The sequence below is a fragment of the Trachurus trachurus genome (genome assembly GCF_905171665.1).
Source record: "Trachurus trachurus genome assembly, chromosome: 1".
In the NCBI taxonomy this organism is placed as follows: domain Eukaryota; kingdom Metazoa; phylum Chordata; class Actinopteri; order Carangiformes; family Carangidae; genus Trachurus; species Trachurus trachurus.
The window spans coordinates 4,792,357-4,816,620 of NC_139891.1; the positions used below are offsets into that span (position 1 = coordinate 4,792,357).

At 42.9% G+C, this 24,264-nt stretch overlaps 2 protein-coding genes across 2 annotated transcripts; both read right to left on the reverse strand.

Moving 5' to 3' along the window:
* Positions 1-4,124: 4,124 nt before the first annotated feature.
* pycr1b (pyrroline-5-carboxylate reductase 1b) lies at positions 4,125-11,062 on the reverse strand. The gene is made up of 9 exons (XM_083976445.1): positions 10,891-11,062; positions 10,190-10,283; positions 9,717-9,787; positions 9,309-9,488; positions 9,035-9,142; positions 8,736-8,849; positions 7,369-7,461; positions 6,334-6,497; positions 4,125-5,537 (listed from the first exon to the last, which is right to left on the reverse strand). Exons 2-9 carry the CDS (start codon positions 10,254-10,256, stop codon positions 5,354-5,356), a joined length of 981 nt encoding a protein of 326 aa, XP_083832571.1. The 5' UTR covers positions 10,257-10,283; positions 10,891-11,062; the 3' UTR covers positions 4,125-5,353.
* An 8,104-nt stretch (positions 11,063-19,166) lies between these two features.
* On the reverse strand, positions 19,167-23,945 carry LOC310992539 (myeloid-associated differentiation marker-like protein 2; the record flags this gene model as incomplete). The annotated part of the gene is made up of 3 exons (XM_083980622.1): positions 23,619-23,945; positions 21,886-22,298; positions 19,167-19,818 (listed from the first exon to the last, which is right to left on the reverse strand). The coding sequence occupies exons 2-3, from the start codon at positions 22,164-22,166 to the stop codon at positions 19,167-19,169; spliced, it is 933 nt and encodes a 310-aa protein (XP_083836748.1). The 5' UTR covers positions 22,167-22,298; positions 23,619-23,945.
* Positions 23,946-24,264: the final 319 nt, after the last annotated feature.

Consider the following 24,264-nt stretch of genomic DNA (forward strand, 5'->3'; position numbering starts at 1 on the left):
ATCTTGAACTCAGTATTTAAATTCCTCTCTACATTACATTACACTCTATGACGTGTCTGAGGGAAGTAATGTACATTTTACTCACTTGTCTGATTAGAAGCAGTTTTGAGGAGGAAATCGCCTCGCCTCATTACATTGGTTCTGATCTTGGTCATTTAATTGCGAATAGACAGTGTTGCCATTTCTGCCAGCTCTAAGCTTTTCATTAAAGAGCAAGGCTACTCTGAGGAGAAGGCATATCAGAGTGCACTTGGGGTTTGCCAAATGGCGTTTAAAGGACTCTGATCTGGTCTGATGAGACAAAAAATGAATTCCAAGCTGAAGTCCAAAGACTCTGTCTGGAGAACACCCAGCAGCACTGCTCATCATCCAGCCAACTCTATCACCACAGTGAAGCATGGCGGCGATGGCGTCATGCTATGATTGGCTCCTCAGTTCCAGGGACAGGGAGATGAGTCAGGAAGCAGCAAAACAGAGAAAACCCTGCTCCAGAGTGCACGTGACCTGACACGTGTGTTCACCTTTCGGCACGACGATGACCGGAAGCATACAGACAGAGAAAAATGCAATCCTGGAGTGGCCTTAGGACGATTCTGCCTGTTGAAGCTCAGACTTAAAGGGATAGTTCACCCAAAATTCAAATTTCACTCATTATCACCCTCATGTCGACTAAGGGCTGGGAGAAGTTTCAGAGTCCTCCGTGCCTTTTCTGAGTTACAGCGGGGGTCCGTGCAGCACTGCATGTCCATATGACAGTTGCGAATGGATACCACTTTTCTTCGTCCAAAAAGACACACCAAAAAAACATCCAAATTCCTCCATACTGCTCATCTGTAATGTCCCTCTTGTATTGAAGCCACAACATGAGAAATTGTTCCGAAAGAAATTAAATAAATCTGTATTTTAAGCTTGTTTGTAGCGGAAGCCATGAGGGTGAGTAGATAATGAGTGAAATTTGAATTTTGGGTGAACTATCCCTTTAAGCTCCATGTAACATCTTCCCATCCAATGTGACGGAGCTTGAGAGGATCTGCCAGGAAGGATGGGACGCACTGCCCAAATCCAGGCAAGTAACATTCACAGAGATTTGTCCAAGAAGACTCAAAGCCGTAATTTCTGCCAAACTGGCTTCTACAAACAATTAACCCTCCTGTTGTCTTTCTGGGTCAAATTGACCCAATTTGTTCCCTTCCTCCATCCTTCCTTCTTTCATTCCTTTCTCCCTTCCTTCTTTACACAATCCTTTTCTTCTTCCTTCCTCTTTTGATCCAATTGCCCCTCCATCTTTCTTTCCATCCTTCTTTCCCTTCGTCCTTACTTCTTCTTCCTTCCTCTTTTGATCCAACTGACCCTCCATCTTTCCTTCCTCCCTTCTTCCTTCCTTGAACAAATATGTTCCCTCCCTCCATCTCTCTGTCCTTCCTTTTTCCCTACCTCCCTCCCCCCTTCCTTCCTTTTTGACCCAATCTGTTTGTTCCCTCTGTCCATCTATCTTTCCTTCCATTTTCCCTTCCTTCTTTCCTCCCATCTTTCCCTTTGTCCTTCCTTCCTTCCCTCCTTCCTTGACCCAGGTGAACAACAGGAGCGTTCTGCACACGTTCGTAAGTAATTAACTTATTGAGTGTAGTTTGATAACTGATAGACAAAAATGTAATTGTATCTAAATTCATCACTAAAACCAAATAATGTTTGCATGAGTGGAAGTGTTTTAAATACTCCCTGATGCCACCACTGTGGATGTCTCATGGGTGTGCGTCTACCTGAGCGCTCCGGACCCGTGCGCTGCAGGTTGGCATTAGAGAGAAGCCCATAGTGCAGATTCATCGACTCTGTGGTAACCATCAGAGCTTCCTCTTTTCTGCAACCGTTTCACCAGACAGCTGCATCAAGCTGATACTGTATCAGCCCAGAGATCAACAATGAAACACGCATTACTGACAACATCACACACACACAGCGAAACAGGAACATGGAAGACTGAGTCGCCGAAAACACCTATTTTCTTGCTCATCTCTGAAAGTTTCTTTTTTTTTGTAGAGAAGATCAGGTGGATGTGTGGTGGAGGTGATGGAGGAGGAGGGAAACATATAAAGAAAGTAAAAGCTCCTTCATCTAGTCACTCATCTTGGTTTCTGGCTCTCCTCCTGGCCGTGATACGATATGCAAACAACCATGTTACTGCAAAGGTCAGTGATTACATTGATTGAATGGAGATGACAGGTAGCATCTGGCCTACCTGTGGAAAGAAATCCCATGCTGGGAGCTGGAGCGTGCACACACACAAACACACACACTATCCCCCCCTCGCACACACATACACAGCCCAAACTTTCCACTCTAGGATTATCTGCCACTGAACTGCCATCTTAGACCCTCCGCCGGTGTCAAGATGATTGACACAGAGCACATCCTCTTCACCTTGGGTGGAAGAGAGGCGCTCAAAGCCGCGCGACCAACCAAAGGTAACAGAAGTCTAATAATGAGAGGCAAATGGAAGTCTCTCCAGGAATGGCTAATCTTAACGGAGAGCGGCAGGAGCAAGCGGAGAATAACCTTTCGGCATAAAAGAGGGATTACCGAGACACTTCAGTGGCGGAGGAAAAACCATTGCACGCACAAATAAACAGCCTGAGAGCATGTGGGTCGCAATTTAATCAAGGGACACTGGTGTGTGTATTAGTTTAAGAAAAATAAACTAATCCTACAACAGCTATAAATTGCTCAATTATAATGAGGACATGGCTCTTCACAAACCATCACTTTTCTCCCATCAATTTTACTTCACCATTATGCACCTGTGTATTGCCTGAATAGACCCACAGGCCTATCTCATTCCAGCACAAAGTGGCATCTGTTAATCCAAAATGTAGCAGCCCGGAGCACAGGGACTGGACCAAATACGTAAAAAGCATTTAACAGGCTTCGAGTCTGTTGTAGCTACTGTCTCTTAATATACCCACATGCAGATGCACTTGGGTGCTCTGCTATCACACTAAATTCAGAACTCATTGATATTTAGTTCGCAGGCTCACAGCACCCCGGTCATAGAAAGTAAGATTTACTCAAGTCTGGTACTGAAAATACAGGTAACTCTATTTTACTAGAGTATTTCCACTTTTTCTACTTCTGCCTCTCACTTTCTAATTCATCTGATAGCTGTAGTTAACGTCTCTGATGTTCAGGGTATGATTTCACATAGCGTACATATAAATAACTGAAAATTATTATATTAATCTTTATGACTTGTGTTTTCTTAGAAAAAAATCTCCCCATAAATACTCAGACTTGTCTTGGAAACCATTTGGTGACCGATATATTTCATAATAACATCAACAGCATTTTTACTTTTGATACTTGAAATACATTTATCTGATAAAACTTAGGATGATCTCACGCAGGGCTTTCACTGAAGTAAAGGCTCTTTTACTACGTCTGTTCCTAAACTTGTTAAGTAATGACATTGTGAAGACCCCACAGACGCAAGAGGAGAGGGCTGGATCTAGAGGGAAATCCAGGATCCCACACACACTGGTCATATGTCCTGCTGACAGAAAGTTTCTAAAATTGGACTGTGTTTCCTCTTGCAACAGCCAATCACAACGCATCACTGGGCCAGTGAGGAAAAAAGATATTCGCTCTCATTATTTATGGCACATGCACAGTTGAGTTTGATAGCGGAGGAATCTGTTTGGGGAAGTACTCGAGAGGCAGTGACCTACGAGGGGAGATAAAATAAGACACCAGTGAGGTCGTAGATGATGAGCGGGTGGAGCGTGTAACTGTAGCGCTACAGTTAATACTCTCCACCACTTCACAGTCAGAGTGGTGTAGATATTTGCTGTAAGACCACGGCCAATTTAAGTCCCTCTCAACTGGAAGTTGTGTCAAAGAGTGCAACTTGATCTGCTTGAACATGTGCAAATGGGTCACGCTGATCATACAGCGCCATCTGCAGGCCAGGGTGCATCTGTATGACTCACTAAGGAACAGGCTGGTTAGCCGAGTTCTGGCGGAAAGGTCGGACACTATGAAAGGAGCAACTTTGCTAGACAAAAGGTGGAAAACCAAAACTGAAGAGTAAGTGAAAAGCAAATTAAAAATCAAGACGTCTCTCATATTCAGCCGAGTCCCAGAGAGCTTCAGCACAACAGTGTTTGACTCTGCTTCTTTAATATTGTCTGTTAGATTGGCACACCAACTTAGCTGTCGATATGCCAAACAAAAGAAGACATTACATGTAACATTATGGGGATAAAAATATACAGATAGATATAAAATACAAAATTAGGACGGATTGCCAGCAGATGTTATGCCTTCATGACCATGTGAACATATTCTTCAAGGTGTTCAGATGCGTTAAATGTTCCTGTAGCACTTTCAGGTAACAGCATTGCATTCCCATATAGCAAATACAAAAAGTGCCTGTGTTGTAAAACATCTAAAAAAGAAAAAAAAATCAAGATAACAGGTCAGGATTTGGTGTTGAAGACCCACAATGTCATGAGGTAAGCACAACATCAACAACTAGCTGAGAGAAAGTGACCAGAGGGATCTGAGGAAAGCTGTTGACATCAGAAGTGTGTTAAAGCTTGGAATGACCTTAATGCGAAAGACGAAGAAAAAAAAAGTCAGATAGTCAAAGGCACAATGTTACTGAAGTGCCTGAAACCCCATAGTAAAGCATTGTGGAGGTACCGTATCCATGAAGACCATAATATTTACATATGGCAATAGAAACAACTAAATATTAAGATATTGTAATTTTGTTCAATCCATACTCAGTCATTAACAGTATAACACTGCTGGCCACACAAAGATAATTATTTGATTACAAACACAACGATGGTACTTGATGATCTACCGTCACAATGTGCCTTCATTTGTTTTTAAATAAAGACATTTAAGACGTACACTAACAGCGTGATGGTATCCCAGCAGCCATCTGCTGCCTGCGCCAGGATCCTATGATGACCCACTCAGTCATTACTGCTCTACATAGTCTAGAGCCCCAACAGACAAGACAACAGATTGTAAATGTACTCCGGCTCTTCGGCGTGTATCTGGAGGTGTGTGTTTGTAGACAGTAATCCAGCGCTGTAACGTAAGGCTATAACTGTGAGATATGCACCCAGAACACACCTGTGTGCCTGAGCACCAAGTCACTGTTCACTGTCTGCGTAAAAATAAATAATTTGGCAAAGTAATGTGGATGTGATTTCAGACCTGTCCTGAGTCCATTATTTTCGTTTTCTGCGACTGAATAGTTTAAGATGTACTGTAATGTCCAATAGTGTGTACACATGGTACACTTGAACGTGTAACATGTGGTGTGTGTGCCTGCCCCGCTGCGTCCTCAGTTCTTCTTCTTGACTCCTCCTGGGCCGCGATTGTTGAACAGGTTGAGCCCCGATCGGCCGTTCCCGTTGGCCGTGCCGCTGCTGACTGTGACCCCTGGCTGCTGGAGCACCTTATCCAATGTGGTTTTCTTAATGGCTGCTGGAGAAATACGCTCCTGGTCTGCAAGGTACTGCAGTTCCCTGTGAAAGGAAGGGAAGCCGGGCCTCAGATTTTTTTGTTACAAACGTAGCTGTGAATCACATTTCCTTCAATTTAACCAAGAAGAAGCATGAAGACAGCAGCGACCCTCGACGTCACCAGCTACAGCTCACTCAACAGAGCCTGAGATATTTACATTCATTTGGTGGGAGTTTTGTTATAAAAAATGGATTAGGATGTTACATACAGTATATGTAGGTTATAGAGGTTTAATATATATAGAATGGAGATTTTTTTTTTAAAGTTGAGAATAGAGATGTCACGATTACTTGTTTTCACAATTAATCGTGGTATTAAACGCCACAATTAATTAATCGTAAAGATTAATAAATACCGTCACTTTCCCAAAAAGATGATGTTGGAACCTTATTGGCAGATGTGCGCCAAAATAGAGGTTAATGCACAGATACTGGTCCATTTAACTAACGTTACATTGAATTGGTAGGAATTTAAATGTTAGCGTGTCATTTTTAATAAAAAAAAAAAAAAAGATTAAAATAAACACAAACATTTGGTATATAGATGACAATTTATGACCTGAATATTTCTAACATTTCCCCTAGGGATTAAGAATTGGTCATATATTAATAGATACTTGAAATAGTTTGTGTAAACAATGTGTAATGTAATTATATTTTGACTATATTTGATTTTACACATTCATAGTGTTGTGACAATAATCGTACCAAGAAAATGTATAATCGTGACATCCCTAGTTGAGAAACCATCTATGGACTGATACATGTGTGACTGCGTTTCCAGATGCAAGTCTCTCACCGTGTCCTGATACACGAAGCCTCCACCGCATTGATCAAGAGGCTGCGGAAGCCACCGCTCTCCAGGACGTGCAGCGCGTGGATGGTGGCACCCCCTGGTGAGCACACGTTGTCCTTCAGCTGGCCTGGGTGCTGCTCCGATTCCAACAACATCTTAGCTGCTCCCTGAAAAGAGAGAACAATGGGATGAGATGAGATGTGTAAGGAAGTGGATGTGTTGTTTTCTCCTACAAAGCAGCAGAAATCCTTGTGCTTGCATGGTAATGTCCTGCAAAGTTTCCCTTCCTAATTAAATCTTGGCTAATGTGAAGATTTTCAAGGCAGCGACAACACTGGTATACTGCCACAGTGAGTGTTCTCTAGAGTCAAATACACAAACATGAAGAGACATTCGAACCAAGGCTACTTATTGTCTACAACATGCAACAACATCTGAAAAGGCTTTTGTGGGAAAAGAAGAGGAAACGATAGAAAAGGGCTGCTGAACTGAAGATTTCTTTTTTTTTAGTGCTGCTGAAGATGCAGAAAGAAGCTCGGTGCACTGAGCCTGAAGCAGCTGTCATGATTAAAAACAGTCTCAAGTCAATCTCTGTCATCTATTTTGACTAATCACATGACGATGGTGTGATCACATCGGAGTCAGCTATACAATGTTTAATTGCTTGTTGCTACTCAGGTGGAGAACAGTAATAGATGTGTTTGTCTTTACCTTTTTAAAAACTGTATTCATTTTCTGCAAAGATCCTGTAGAAAACAACTTTGGGATGAAAATCTGTCTTTTGAATTTTTTCTCTCTTCCTCAATTTTTGGTGAATCAGAATAACATTAACTAATGTAAATGTTTTTTCCCTACACTTTAATTATTTTAATGAATTAAATTTAACAGTAATGATGAGACAGTAGCAGAGTCAGGGGCACTGAAAGAAGCTATTTAATCCTGATGTGTTGTCTGCCTTGAGATATATCGACCGCCACTGGATCAGGGAGAATCAACATAGTGGTACAGAACATGAGGACACACACACACACAACTAACCAATAGGGCCTGAGCTCCAAGTCTGACAGCTAGTCTCCTGGGCAGACCCATCTTCACTCCTCCATCTGCGAGAGCGTCCACTGCTGTGAAAGCCTGTTAAAACATGTTTCCTGTTAAAGCAACAATGCCATACTTACAACACATACAGTGCAGCCACTATACATATTCATCATATCTTCTTTACCATCTACTCTTCATTCTACATGATGAAGGGTGGAACAATAAGTTCACTCTTCAACATTGACATCCACCTGATTTAACCTTGCTGCCTCAGTCAGTTAAAAAAAAAAAAAACAGAGTCTTTCAACTGTATTTAAAAACACCTGTCTGAAGCTCCAGCTCTTTGCAGAAAGCAGATAAAACCCGACGGACACAATTATTTTTAATTTGTTCAACCACTGCACACCTCTGTCTGCTACACAGTGCATTTGACGTGACTGTTTTAGAAAGCAGGAAGGATTGAGATTTTGAAAAAAAAAAACAGGTACTGCAATACGAGTCATTGCCTCAGCTGAGCATCCTTATACGTTTTCTAACGGAAACATTCATTAGAGAAGAACCTTGTCCGTGTCCTGACGCAGAAAAAACGCTGGCTCTCCTTGAACCTCCTCTCCCTGCCACTGTTTGTCCAATGTCTTGGTCTCAAGCCTGAAAACCTCTAAAATCAATAAATTAATGAAATAAATAAATAAACATTTTCAGCCATTGAATGACAGAGTGAGGACTTTAACTGACAGGCAGCATGCTGTTGACTACGGTGTATGAAGCCAAATTGAGTTGTTGTTTAATCATCTAAGTCAATCACTACAAGAAGAAGAAAAAAAAAACCTAATTGCGTCATTTATAAAGTAAATACCAAATATTTTCAGCTTGCAGCAGGGACAACTGGCTGACTACTTTTCTATCTTATCATAAACTGAATACATTGAGTTTTTGAGCGAACACTCCATCACTGTCAGGGTTTGTTTATTTCTGACTTTCACTGTCATTGTTTTTGACATCTTATATTCAATAATGGATATTAAAAACTGATAGATAACTAATCTTTAGTTGAGGTTCTGGCTGTGAAGCCTGAAGGCTGAAAAAAAAAGAAGTAATGACACAGTGACAACCATGTGTTGTGTCTTCTTGAAACACAACACATCAGATCACTCGGCTGTCTTAGTGCAGAAAGACATTTGAAATGATGATAAACAAGTTCCAAGAAGAGTGAGTTGTAGATAATGTCAATGAATCCCGTGGTTGTTCACATTATGTTGTAATCACCCACTGTAATGGCCTAAACATCTGTCTTTGACAGCATTTCCTCCAGTTCTACATGGATCCATTACAATTCTGTGACAAACACACAGCCATCAGTCACTCACATAGGCTGGTCCACTGCCACTTAGCCCAGTGACGGCATCAATGAGGTCCTCCTCCACCTCGGTGCAGTAACCTACACTGGCCATCAGCTGCTCCAGTAACTTGCCATCCTCCACCTGAAAGGACATGCTTATTAACAAGATGTAGAAAAAATAAATAAGGGAGACAGTGGTGATATCAGACGTTTCCCTCCACATATAAAGAGAAAATGCAGTTTTCTATACGTAACTCCCTTCCTTTTAATGAAATCATTTTAATCATTAACTATTACATCTACGTGACTTCATCCATCCAACTTTACCTCTGCATGTGTCCCAGTGGCGTACACTGTAGCTCCCTCTTTCACCACCACTGGAGTATTTGTCATACACCTCATGACTTTAGGGGTTGACCGGTACTGAAGCAGCTTCTGTTAACATGATAGGAATGAGAACACAAAGTGTGTAAACAAACCATTTTATGTTTATATTAAGAATCAACGTCAAAACAACTTCTTTAGACGTAATTTAAACTACAGAGAAAAGAACTTGAGAGCATCGATAACGCAGGGAACAGAAATGGAGGCGGAAGCAGACCTTCTCTATGGAGCTGATGGTGACACCTGCAGCACAGGACACGATGAGATGACGGTCCTCGATGTCTGGCCCAATCTCATCCAGAACAAAGGGGATGATGTGGGGTTTCACAGCCAGGAAGAGCACATCGCTCTTACTGACTGTCTCTTTATTGCTCGTTGTCAAGTTCACCCCCATTTTCTGCAGTAGAAGAAAGAGGAGGGATTGGTAATTAGAGAGAGGATGTTACAGTAACAGTCAACTACTGAGGAAAACGGGTGTTAATGCACTAGTGCACTTACACGCACACATCATAACCTCTCAGAACAAGCCCACACTTGCACACATGCATGCTCACAACAGTGTTTCCACCACTGACAAAATTTGTCAGACATCTCTGTACATCCGAGCAGAAACTTGTCTTCTCACCCTGAGCCCTGACACGGTGGGCAGGTCTGTGTCTGGAGAGCTGGCTGTAATCCTGTGTGTGGCAATCACACCTGGGAAAGGACACAAGGGGAAGTGATGAGCAAGGTATGAGGATGCAGACTGAGATACAAAGTGACAACTGTAAGATAAGACCAAGAGGAGGAATTCACACATCTTGCAGTATTATAAAAAAAGAAAAGAAAACGAGTTTATAAAGTTAGGGAAAACTTAAAGAACCACCTAAAATAAATAAGCACACTAATATATATGAGAGAGTTATGAACAGCTATTACATATCATAACACTAAAGCCATATGCATTGTTCATGTATAGTAGTGCAGCTCTCCAGCCCTTATTATGTGTACTGTAGATGTGACTGCCTTGTTATCCTTGCCAAAGACAGCTGATGTGGGTTCAAGTTGAGTCAGATTCAGTGCATGGCAAAGTTTGCACAACAGAGACCGTGGTCTTACCTGCAGCTGTGAACCCTTTCACCAGCGCGTGAGCCAGCTGGCCTGCTCCAATGAATCCCACACTCATCCTGTCAGATGATGTGGCTTCTCTGTCCTTTAAAACACAGGTCAGGAAGCTGTTAGAGAAGGTTTATAAAGCTACAACACCTCTATATACACAATACACCTCTCACATTTGACTTCTGGCAAACAGTGGAGCCAGTTTTGACTTCTTATTCAAAAGCAAAGAGACAGACTTTGATAATGATGCAATGAAGAGAAAATCCTGGATCGTGTCCATAGACGCTGAATGATGATGAAACGTCTCCTCTGACACGCTGGCAGCACCCAAGGGTGACTTTACTGGGGTTATATGGGCACCTCAGCCTTTTATTATGATAAACCTCATGTCACATCTTCTCGTTTTGTATCTTATTGAGACAAATTAACTTAATTAATTAACTAAAGACTGGCCACTAGCATATTACAATGTAAACTGTGTTTCAGTGTTAAGTTCACTTATTTACTGTGTCATATGTTTAAAACCATAGGTAGCCTACATTGAGTGTTAGTTAGCCTTACTGCTCCATTGATACAGCTGTAATATCGTGTCTGTGCTAGCTAGTGACCACCTGCCCTCGGCTAGCTGCTAAACTAGCCTCACTTCACAGCCGGAAATTAATGACAAATACAGCGAATTCAAACAACACACAAATAGTTACCGTTCCCTAAATGTCCCCGTCGAGGTTACTGAGCAGCCGGCTGTACGTGGACAACGTGTCTGTCACTTGTCGGCGTCAGAAAAATAACATAAAACTCCACTATTTGTGTCAACGTGGCTTCCCCCTTTTCACTCAGCCCCGGCGCGGTCCATTCAGGTAACGGACAGCGACAGCGGCCAATCACGACTCACGCAGCGAGAGCGTCTGACCAATGGTTGACTAGATCGTAGAGAGATGGGCGGGGTTTTTCAGGCCGTCACTCCCGGTTGCATCAGGTCTTTGGATTTACACTGCCCGGGGAAAAGTAGGTCAAATATATGAACCGTGGGCTAATATGTAGGTTATGTTTTTATTGGTCCGAACCCGTACTGACAGCATCTATTCAGGGAACATCTGACTGATTCAACACAGACACTGGACCTTTACAGAGAGCTTATCTGATACCATAAACACTGTGTGAACACTAGAAGATCACAAATGTGTGGAAAATTCCTGATGCTGTTGGTGTGGCTCTCAAAATCACCTTTGATAAAGCTGCAATAGTCATACAATGAAATATCAGACTTTCCACATAGTAATCAATAAGAAGAAAGATTTCACCCAAATGGACCCACCAACCATCCAACACTTACACAGAAGTAAAGCAACACAATGAGATGATAAATCTGTCTTGGTCTGAGGATTTTAGCTGTTGACAGATCCAAAATAAAACTGACTATTATTGAGCAAATGGTCCCAAATCAACAACTAATAAACTACAAGAAGCAAGCTCATAAAAGTAAACCAAAGTGGTAGACATCAATAAATTATAGAGAGAAGAACACAAGTTTAGCCCTCACCACCACTGGTTCTGCTCTAGATTTTTGTTTTGTTTTAAATCATTTTTTAAATTATTATTATTATTATTATTATTATTATTATTATTATTATTATTATTATTATTATTATTATTATTATTATTATTATTATTATTATTACTCTGTACATAATGATCCTTTTATAGCACATAATATTATGTTAATTAAGTAGCCTATGACCACTGTGTATGGCAAGCATGTTGTAGGCAAAACAATAGTTTCTCTTACCTATATTTGAGTGAAAAAAATGCAGGTATTTTTTACTGTAATGATCATTTTAGCTAAGCAAAGAATCTGTGAACTTCCTCCACCTACGGACTCTATGCACAGCTCCACTAAGGCAGCTCCATATCCTGTCTTACATTATTGGACAAACTGATTAATCCAGGTGTGTCTGAGTAGTCACAATGGTCAGACACACCTGGATTAATCAGTTTGTCCAATAATGTAAGACAGGAAACAAAAGAGCTGCCTTAAATTCAGGAAGTGGAGCTGTGCATAGAGCCCATAGGTCACAGACTAAGAACTTGCTGATGAAGATGTGATGATGAAAGATGTATATGTAACAGACAGAGCATGTAAAAAGTCTCCACGTAACACTGCCATTAGCCTGTGTGTTATGCCACAATGTTGAATAAATGAGAGGGCATGTTAGTGCATTTACCTGTTGGTTATTGTAGTCCTGTAAAAACATGCAGCTGATATACAGCAATACAATGGTCTACAGGTGCAGGTTTTGTCATCCTTCTTTGTGATTTGGACAGGAAACATTATATCACATCCTTGCTAAAGAAACAATCTAGGACCAAGTTCAGTGTTAATAACTTTGAATGGAAATGCAGTGAGATTTGAACCTGAATCACAACATTTTGTGGGACCAGAGGTGGTGGCTTGTGGTATCTGAGGGGAAACAGGTTGAATTTGAATGAAGGATTGTTATTCTAACAGGAGACTGCAGACAAGTGCTTTTTCCTCTCCCCCCCTTAGATTTGACAGAATCTGAAATAAAGCAGGGTCGAACAGCAAGTACACTAATGAGCTGTGGCATTTGAATACACTTTGGCTTCCTATCCCATGGTAGCTCACCAATGCATATTCCCACATTAGCCCTGAACTGGCCTGTAACTGTCAGTTTGATGCTAAAATCTCCCTCTGCACGTTAATAGGACCGACCCTCCTCTTGTCTATCTGCCTGCCTCTTCCTTTCATATTTCTCATGCCATACCAGACTAAATTTACACGCCACAAGAGGTACTGTATGTCTCCTCGGAGAGACCGCATTCCATTTATTTTCTCACAGTGCCGCTGGACAGGAATTCAGACTGAGGGATTGCGTATGCTCCTGTCTATATATAAAGCAGAATGTATGGCCTGAGGTTGTGCTCTAACAGCACCAGCTGCTAGGACACTCTTCCTCTTCAGTCAGCTGGGTAAAGTGATACATCAGTTAAGTCTCTACAGGTGTAGACGTTCATTTAGCCCAGGGCCACCCACTGCCAAGATCTCTGAAATAGTTACGTGATTAGTCAAATGTGATATAATTGTTCAGTTACATAATCCATCCATTTCTAAGGATGAATGCAGAACCTGTGCTGAATCAGCCTGCTGTGATTGTTGTCAAGTCTGACAAAATGACCACCCTGATGCTGTGATGTTGATGTTGCATCAATTGGCATGATACTTTTTTTTTCCACAGAATTTCAGATGGTCCAGACTGGAGGTGTGTGTTCATGTGTGTATGTGCTGGTCTGTGGAAATATTACCCACAAAACTGTTCTCCAAACCTAATCTTAAACAAGCTGAAACTCTGCGTCTCAGTCAGACACACAGACACACACGCGCACACACACACACACACACACACACACACACACACACACACACACACACACACACACACACACACACACACACACACACACACACACACACACACACACACACACACAAAGTCAATTTACCACTGCCTGCCTCTGTTCTATCTATCTCTCAGACTCTGCATGTGTGCTGAGGCGTGACAACACTCATTCCCTCTTTCTTTTTTTGACAAAACCCTAAGAGGTTTATTAAAAATACCAGAACTCACCAATCCCAACCCCCCCCCCCTCCTTTTTTTTTTTTTTTTACACACAGCTCACAGCGACAAACAGATCTAGGTGAAGCATCCACAACAATTTGTTGCTCTGCGGTGATAAGGGCCCGTAGGTGCGTTTTTGTGTCTCAGTGTGTAAGAACAAGAGAGCACTTGTGAAAATCCAAGAGAGAGAGACAGTGTGAGAGAAGATGTGCATATTTAATATCACAGACCGAAAATCTTTCCCCAGTGTTCATACTGTACGTCTCCCTCCTGCAGCCTGAGACGAGAGTGAGTGGCAAAGACGTGAATACAAAAGACATGACAGCAAAGACGTTAAAGCATCCAGTGTAGTGTCAGCTTTCAATTTTATGTCAAACCCAAAACTAATAAAGGATTTCCCCACAGCATATCACAAAATCTCACAGATAACTCACATTGAAAAATCCCAAAAGGACTTGATGGAGCAGGAGAGAAGCTGCATGTGCAATAAGTAACAGTTCCTCTGTATCCCTGTCTTCTCCTCAGCAGGTGTTTTGCACACAGCGATGATGAAATGATCGTATTTATTTCACAGAACACAGGCCCTGTCAACGCTGTCCTCGACTCCACAGTGGTGTGTGTGGATGTAGCCAGAAGGTAGAGGAGGTCACTGAAAAACATTTGTTGACTGAACACCTCTCTGATGAGTCGCTGGTGTCCATCAACGTGGTAACAAAGTACTAAAAGGTTGCCAGGCTTGGTCATCTGTGTACTTTGACCTTCTACTGGAAATTCATGTGAAGGGAGGGTGTGTTTGTCAAATGGAAATAAAACCTTCAGAGTAAACGATTGAACTGTTTTCAATCTGTTCATCAGCTTTTAGCCTTCAACAAAACACCAGTTTTTACTCAACTTAAACTTTGAACTGATACAAACAGAGAAATACTGAAAAGGGGGAAGAGATTCATTTTTTAATTTCAACAATAAAAACTACTAAAGTGTAAAAATGGGCATGTGAGAAAAAATCTTTAAAAAAAGATCTTAAAAACACAAGTTTAGCACTTAAAACATCCAAGTATTAACCCAAGGTTTTCAATGTGAGGTGCTGATGCATCTCTGCTAATCCACACAACAACTGAGGTCATAGATGTCTCCAGTTTCAGGTGGAAAAGTCATTGTTGGACCACATTTTCAGTGGATCAGGTGATATCTCTGCTTCAGAGGTGTCTGACAATGTTCAGAGAACTGATCTCAAACAGTTTAAAAAGGTCACAGATGGAGGTCACAATTAGTGTTCATTTTCAAATGTTTTCAGGTAGAAAAAATTAAACTGATACTTTACCTAAAATAATATAAAGTGCTAACAAAGACTCCCTCCAATGCCTCAAGATCGTTTTATATAATCTCAATTTAAACTCAAACACAACAAACAAACACAAATATAATACTATTTTCCTTTAGGAGCTTAAAGCAGAAGTAAGTGATATTTTTGTGTTAATATAAGTCTTAAATAGTTATATCTTCCCACAGCAATCACTTACATAGAGTGTTTGGTCTGAAACACGGGTCTGTCAGTCACTCTGCTCTGCTCTGAGCCGAGGAGAAAACTTTTCTCGTATCCTACAAGTTTTATCCAATGAGGAGAGAGAACGGCATAAAGGGCTGTGTGTGCAGCCAAGGGATGCGCGTGAATGTGGTGACGTAGGGACGAGGACCAATAGACCCATGACGAGGGCGGGGGCTGCTAACTCCATCGGCTGAGAAGACGTTATGGTGCGTTCAAGGCAGCCCGTAACTCGTGTTTTTCCGACCTGTGAAGTCGTACCAGTTCGATCTGGTACGAGTTCACGGGTCGGGGGTTACGAGTGGCCGTTATAGTGACTTTCACAGGTAAAACAGGTCGGAAAAACACGAGTGGGTTGCCTGGAACGCTACAAAGTCGTAAGTTGTGACTTGAAGCTGTAATTTACGGTTTCAAAAGCCTGCCTGGAACGCAGCATTAGCCAAAACGACCGGATCGCTTACTTCTGCTTTAATTTGTGTGAAAGCGTCAATAAGCACAACACACAATAATCTATTGATAATCAGACCATAATTTAGGGTTGTGAAATGACAGAAACAAGTGTACACCCATGTTAGATTTGTGACAATGAACAACATAAAATTTATGAACAGAGCAGCAAACCAGAAACAAAAAGTATAGTGAGCTGGATCTAATTCACTGTTTTCTGACGGGTTCACTTGTAGGGGAAACAGTTTTTCATATTTATTAGCCTACTAGACAATGTTTTGTTCAGAGAAACTGTTCAAATTAAAACCACTTGTCAGTTGTTCCATTTTGATTTCCATGTGTTTCTAAACAGACCACCAACACTGTGTTTTGTACAGTAGCTTCCTGCAAGACGCCAGACTTGGAGATCTGGCACAGATTCAGATCCTCTGGGACCAAAGACTCATCCTTTGACAATGTTCCACACAAGATTTGGCAAAACACGAGTGGAGAGCTACAGGGCAAAGCTGACATCAGCAACGTGCGCCATCAGAGATTAGTCGTGACAGAGAGCCAGCAGTCTCCTGTCCCACCACGTCCCCCGGCTAGGCAACCAGGAAGGGTCGGTCGTGATGGACACCTGTCGCAGCTCATATCTGTCAGAAGAGTTCATATACCGTGGGCTGTGCTCTGTGTGTGTGTATGTGAAGCCCAGCTATGTTTAAGATAGAGCTCACAGGGAGTGAGACGTAAAATGAGTGCCACACATGGAACAGCTGCTAAATGGGGATCTGCAGAGGAGCAGGGAGCACACGGGCCTTAATGGCGCTACAGATCGCTCTGCAGCAACACTGTCCATCACTTTGGGTGGCAGTTTTCTCTGGGCTCTGCCATATCCCACTGTGGAAATATTAGTCAGAAGAGGAGAGTGAGTGAAGGGCCGCTGCCTCCAGAGGGCCTGTCAACAGGAATAATTCTGTAGCTCCTCAGCAAGAAACACACACAATGTGGAAAAATGTAACTTCAACTACACAAAGTTATTTACGGCTACAAAGAAAAAAAATCACCATCAGTTTACATAAATCTACTCATAAACCACTGCTCATCTGCTTTTTCTGTTATTCTCTTGTATTTACGCTCTGATTTACACAAACTGTCACAACAGTTTAAAATCTCTTAGACACACAGTGATGTTTTCTCTGGTATTAATACAGATTTAGATACAAAAGCAGCCAACTGGTGTTGGATTAGCTGTTGAGCAGCGAGACAGTTTCACCAGACGTATATGCTGTGGCACAGTGGCCTCCCAAAGACTTAATATAATACATCCATAGCGCTCACAGATGTGACAGGGGAATTCATTGATCCTGGATTAGAGAGATGAGATTCACTGAGGTGACCAAAGCAGAGAGGAGTGAAGGATGGAGCGGCAGAGGAGGAGGAGGAGGAGGAGGGGGTGAGACAGATATGAAGAGAGGGGGTTTCAGCGGAGACTGAATTAAAGGGGACATATTATGGAAATATCACTTTTTCAAGGCTCTTTAATATTTGGGTGTTTGTCTTGCCTTCCAGGCCCCAAATTGTGAGAATTGACAAGAAAGTCTGTAATGTGCAGGCTCACTAGGTTGAAATCCACGTGGTTTTACGAGCTGTTCCCTCAGTTGTCTTCCAGTGATGTAACTAGGACTCTAATTTGCATAATCCCACCCCTACCTGGTACCAATAGAAGGGGCGGGGCAAGCAGTGGTTTATTTGCATTTAAAGGGACAGGCACTGTGACCAGCAGTTCTGAACAGGGCTGTTTTGAGAGTAAGAGAGCTGTGATGTTTGATCCTTGGGGGATTTTGACCAAAGCATGTCACAGACATGTCTTTAAGACACCTGGGAACTATTTTAATTTGTGGAAAGGGGACATAATATATCTCCTTTAAAGAGAGAGAATAATCTAGAAAAAAGAGAGACTGAGCGGCTGAGACCTCTTCTTTTGTTTTATTCCTGTCAGGTAACACTGTAACACTGCCATTAGACACACTGTCTAACAATGGCCGAGGACTAGTCTGGCCTCAAAGTTATATGGTGTGCGTGCTCATGTATCCAGATGGGCTGAAACCACACACTAAACCCACACTCGTTAGAAGTAATGATAGAAAGGGCACAGGAGAATCATATACAAGACTCATCATGAGCTAAATAGTGTATTACTCATCCACCCAGATCACTGAAGAAAGTTATCTACAGGCCCCCACCTGTCATCATGAATGATATTACGTCTGCAGACCTCAGAGATAAAAAATTTTTTGAGTCCAACTCAGTCGATCTTTGTTCATTAGCTGAAGCTGCTAAATGTTTCATTATGTTTTTTGTTCTTTGAGCTCGTGTGTTTGGTGCTGGGCAGGTTGTGTAGCCTACACTCGGTTTATGAGAGACTGCATGAAATGCTTAGAGCATCTGCACAGACTGGTGGTGATATTGCATTATCATTTGACCCACTGATAATATGAGAATAGTTTCTAGCAGTGTGTAGTAGAGCAGTGGGTGTCTCTATATGCTGGACTAATCTACACAAAATCCATCTAACACACATCATTATCATCTATCAGGGTGAAGTAACTGGTCTTTTGGCACTAGCTCTATTATTTAAGGACATGTTTAAGGTCACATCACTGCAACCTTTGATGCAGAGAGATGCCTGGTTTTTGAAACAGGTTTTACTTCTTGCTCATAGACTGGGGGAGCCATTTCACAGAGAGACACAAGGCCTCTAAATGCTGTCTCACAGCTTAGATATGAATGCAGACGGCTCGTGTTTATTTTTGGCAGGCTGGGTAATGTCCGTCGATAGCTGGTGTGGGGTTCGCAGATGACAAAGATACCACAGATTCCAGTGTCAGATTTACTATTTATAATCAAGAAGAAGATTTTTTATTTATTTTTTGGTATTTTTGGAGCAAAAACACAAGTAGCGAGTGAGATTTTTTTTTTGCGAGTGTTGTCAGGTCACGAACAGTGGGAGTGTGTTGCTTTATGAGGACTTGGCTGAACAGCGGGTCCTGGCTTCTTTCTAAATCTCTCTGAGGGCAGAGGGTTCAAGGTGGAGGGAGAGGGGGGGGGGGGGGGGTGTCACATCAGTGGGGTGTGGCAGAGGGGTCCAAGTTGTAGAAGTTCATTGTTCGCATTCCACAGATTGAATTTGAGGTATCTGCTGCCTCATGTGCACCACCTGTGATGTTCTGGGCCTCATATCCATTTCTCTCCCCCTCCTCAATTGTTTCTGTGTCTTTCATTATCAAATAAATGCACTGACAAACTCCTAAACTGTGAGGTAAATACAATAAAACAAGTAAATGATGCTAAATAAGTGTTTTATATGGTGCTACATCCGAGAGTTGGTGGGCAAATGCGAGGAGACGAAGCGTATCCTCTGGGAGTAGATCAGGTCCACCACATACAGCACAAAGTTGACGAAAGAGAACACCGTCACCACAAGCTTACTGTCCCACGGACACTTTCCTCGTGGACATGACGACGGTCTCCAGGGGGAACCGTATTTAGAGTCAAAGCTGAACACCGGCCACACCACTGACGCACTCAGGTAGAGCAGGACTTCCAGGAGAGTGCACACCACCACGAAGCGGTCAAAGGGCATGCAGCGCACGGCTTTGGTCCGTCCGCACACGGTCATCATGACCACCACGGCCGTCAGGACGAAGCAGAAAGCGTAGACCACGACGCAGTAGATGGTGGCGGCGTAACGGGAGTACTCGCTCCCGTTGGCCAAAGCTCCAAAGATGACGCAGGCGACGAAGCCCTGGACGACCTTGAGGAGGCCGGAGACGGTGGCCATGTAGCCCACGACGGCCTGGCCCGGCCTGGCTCGGCACCAAGCCACTTCGGCTCCGTAGGCCACAGCGCCCAGGATGGAGCACACGGTGACGGCGATGCGGAAGTTTCGGACACCACAACCGGCGTAAGGGCACTCCGCTCGAACAAAGAAGAGCGGGTAGACCACAGAGGCCGTCACAAACCTGCAAAGGACAGAAAAACATGATGTCATCAAACCAGAGGAAAAAAGATGTCCTGAGTGTCATAGTCTGGTCCTTGTGTGTTTAGATTTTTCATGGTCCAGTTCCTAATTGTTAGACTTCCCCACCACGGTTACATGCTGTCATTCCGACGTCCCACCACTCCGACATCCCACCGTTTAGGCATACCACCATTCCGACATGTGACCGTCCCACCATTCTGACAAGGCTTTCAATATAAGGAAATGTGCGTTACTCAACAGGTGACTCTCTTCTTTAATGGTAAATGGCATCTGTATAGCGCATTTCCATCTGAAATGATACCCAAAGTACATACATCACATTCACCCATTCACACACACATTCACATACTGATGGTGGAAGCTACCATTGCAAGGCGCGAACCAAGACCCATCAGGAGCAAGGTGGGTAAGGTGTCTTGCCCAAGGACACTACGGCAGCAACCGGGACAGAGCGGGATTCAAACCGCCAACCCTCTGATCATTGGACGACCCGCTCTACCACCTGAGCCACTGCCGCCCCTTTAAGACATGCTGATGGAGGAATACCCACATGGTACGGGCGATACAGGCTCTCCCTCGTTACTGCACGCACAGTCGAATGGATGGTGTCTATCTGCTTGTCATGGACTCGGGAGTGAGGCAAGACATGAAAAAAAAATGTTGGTGTATCCCTTTAAGTGTTGCCATTTAGACAATTAGAGCCCTATGTCGGACTGGTGGGATGTCGGAAATCTGCATTGATGATTGATAGTTTTCTAGCAGCAGCAGCAGCATTACAATAAGCTGTAAACCAGACAGCGACACATCATCAACATAATATTTTATGGCAAAAATGGCAACATTAGTGTGCTCTTTGACATTATCTGGTGGGGAGTTTATGACCACCTGATCAGTATTTACTTCAGTATCTGGTTCTTTAAACTGCTGAACACCAATTAGCTGCTAACTGTGCCTGTTTCCTGCCTGTCTGTTGTCGGCTTTATCAGAGTCTTGTTTTTCCTGTAAACAGCTACTTGCTCCTGCTGCTGTACTGTAAGTTATACTGTGAGAGAGTGAACAAAAATGTCGCAGAGCGAAAAACTAAAATGCTGAAAGGTGCTAAAATATTTTTTGCAGAGCTGAGGGGAAGTACAACAATAATTCTCAGTTGGTTCATCACTATGTGCAACCCTTTCACATTACATTATTATCATTTGTTCTGGGGGGAATGAATGATAATGTGTAACGCAGGTGGGGCAGTATGTAAACTCCACATGAATACATTAATCATAGAGCATCTTTAATCATTTTCTGAGCAGAGTATAATTAAAACAGCTGATTATGAGGCTATTTGTCAAAGCTAAGGAGATTTATGTTAACCTTTCTGACACAGTGAGGCTGTGTATATGTATATTATTTTCTATAGACAGCCATTGTTATAACTGTGGGGCTATTTTTCAGTATTTTCCCACTGAGTGGAAATGTACAGATTAAAAGATGATCATTCAAAGTTCAGTGTCTTATATCAAGTGTGCATGAACCTCTGAGGTGTGTGAGTTGTGTATGGGTTGACAAAAAATGAGGTTCACATGGAGACATGATGGAGGTCTTGCAGGATGTGGTGAAAATTAAAGCCCTCCCAGTGTTACACCACCAGCCCAAAGACCCAGCTGAGCATCACATAATACGGGAAATGTGCAATATCCTTAGGTGCAGTGTAAAGTATCTGATATTTATCATTATTTAATTGCATTTTACTCTTTACTGTTTTTATCTTTTCTTTTAAATTGTGTGCACTTGCTTATTTGTACTTGTTTATTGTATGTTTGTACTCTGAGTGTCCTCTGCACTAGAATTCCTATCCTAACAAATGCACAAATGGCAAATAAACTTTATCTATCTATCTATCTATCTATCTATCTATCTATCTATCTATCTATCTATCTATCTATCTATCTATCTATCTATCTATCTATCTATCTATCTATCTATCTATCTATCTATCTATCTATCTATCTATCTATCTATCTATCTATCTATCTATCTATCTATCTATCTATCTACTCACATGAGTGTTCCGAAGGCGGCGCACGTGACCGTCAGGTTGTCCCAGGACACAGGGAGACAGCTGTAGAGCCGGGTGGCATCCAGGAAGAAGATCATCACCGACACGGCGAAGCAGGAGCACCACGCCGCCATGCAGAACGCGCCGTGTGATCCACTGTATCCGGCGCTGTGCGTTACCATGGCAATCACAGCACAGCCCAGGGCTATCTGACAGAGGCGGGCAGCACCCAGGGGTGAGCAGAGTGCCTTCTTGTTGAGGTATGGACCACCCTGTGAATCCATGGCTGCTCTGTCCCTCAGGGCCTCGCTAAGATGTTGGACGTGCCGTGTAGTTTCACAACAGAGGGTGATGTGGAGTTTAAAGTCCAACCAGCTCAGGTCTCAAGGTGACATCATTCAGCATCTTGACAACATCTATCAAACAAAGGAAAGAGTGGTAGTTACTGTAAGATGAGCCACTTTTTATTCAGGATCACTACATCCAGACGATTGTAGTTTTGTTGTTAACATATCTGCATATATTTCAGGATGTTGCGCATCCCCACAAACAACATAACTGTTTTTAAAATATAGCATGTTCAAAAAAAAAGTGGTCTCGTGGGTCAGTTGATTCACCCCCCTCCTTTCCTTCCATCCATCTCCCACCTCCCCCTTTACTTCATATTCCACCTGTCCAGGTTGCAGGCTAATACAAACTGCTGGGACTTCCTGCTGAGACCAACTCACTGAGGTTTGGGGAGTTTTGCAATTTTGTCGCATCTTGGGAGGAATCCCTCATTTTTCTCTTTGGAAGTAAAGCTTGGCCTCCCCCTCTCCATAAACAACTTTTCCTGTTTTCAGGAACAACATCCAGAACCTTAATAATTAGGACACATACAGACAAAATACATTCATAAGTGTGGCAGGTGGCTCAACTTACCCCACAGCTACCATATTGACTTTACTACTCCCCACAGCTAAAATGATGCAGTTTCATGCTAGGTTTACTACCTCATATACTGTAGGCTATATATGTAGTGCATATATACCACAACTCATGTATAAAACAAAATTATCTCTTTTGGTCTAAACACAATTATCATGAAACTTATGATAGACAAAATTCATTTTCGAGAGTGAAAAATGTTTTTTTGGACATAAATGTCAAACCACTTTACCAATGTGGTTCTTACCTTCACAGACTCCATGAAATGATGCCTTCTTCCTAAATATTTGGTCACATGCTGAATTTTTGTTATGGTTTCCTAGGGGTGGCTCAATTTATCCACTGGCTCATCTTACCCCGTTCTCCCCTATCAGAAGAACTAACACATGTCAAAAGTATCTGTGTGGTCTTTTCCCCTCACCTCTCCCAGTGAAGCAGCCTCTCTCAGATAAAGTCATTTTATGGTCCTGGAAACGTCAGGTCTTCAAACATAAACAAATGGTCTTTGCTGCTCTTTTCAAATGATGCTGGAACTCCCGGATGAATATCTGGATGCTCAGGTGGCGTTCAAGATACCCACTGTGGGTAGATGGGATTTTCAGTGTCACACTGAGGATCCAATGGGGTCTCTCTCTCTCTCTCTCTCTCTGCGCTGTGTTTATAGACTCACCGGGGACTTTCTGGAACTCTATTTCTGTGTTGTTGAATCAGAGCATGAAACAAAGTATGTCAAACACAGCGAGAGACCCCCAGTGTGAGATCTGTGGTAAGAGCTGAAGCTGCCCGGGCAGGCACACGCACACACTCACCTGGTATAGCCAAGAGATCCCACTGACTCATCGCTCACATATATCCACACTTGTAGTGCTGTGTGGGTCCGGGGGAAACCAGGAGAGATGCACCGACACTCCAGTCTGATGAAATAAGTTATGGTGTCACGGACCAGAATGCGTTGATCCGTCCAGAAGTTGTCAGTCGAGGTGAATCTTACAAAGCTGCTCTGGTTCGAACTCCTTCAGCTGAAAAGAAACCAAGGTTTCCTCGTGAATCCTCGTGGATCATTTCACCACATATCTCTCTGGTCGTTATCAGAAGTAGTGTGGCCGAATGAACCATCAGCTCTCCTCAAATATCAACTCTCATCCTGTCACTCTCTCTCTGTCACACACTTTCTCCTTCAGTGTCCCTCCCTGAGCTGTGAGGAGGGTGGGCTGGGGGTGGGGGGTGTAGAGGGGGTGCTGCTGGTCCGTCAGACCAGAATGGAAGTTATTTAGGGTTGGGCCCTCACCACCAGTGTCGGGGGGATGTGTACATGTGCTTGGGTGTGGAGCGGAGGCATGCAGACACATTGAAGACCCCGTGGAACGAGGTGAGATGACTGACCCCGGCCCCGCGCTCCCAGGAGAAGCAGCCTGCACAGGACAGAGTGGACGCTCCACATCACGATCAATACAA

What these genes read in the sequence shown, in the direction of transcription:
- pycr1b (XM_083976445.1), bottom strand. Translation starts at nt 10,256, where the DNA reads ATGAGTGTGGGATTCATTGGAGCAGGCCAGCTGGCTCACGCGCTGGTG. An exon ending in CCACCGTGTCAGGGCTCAGG is followed by an intron (nt 9,489 to 9,716) that starts GTGAGAAGACAA and finishes CTTCTACTGCAG; the next exon opens with AAAATGGGGGTGAACTTGAC. An exon ending in CCACTGGGACACATGCAGAG is followed by an intron (nt 8,850 to 9,034) that starts GTAAAGTTGGAT and finishes ATGTCCTTTCAG; the next exon opens with GTGGAGGATGGCAAGTTACT.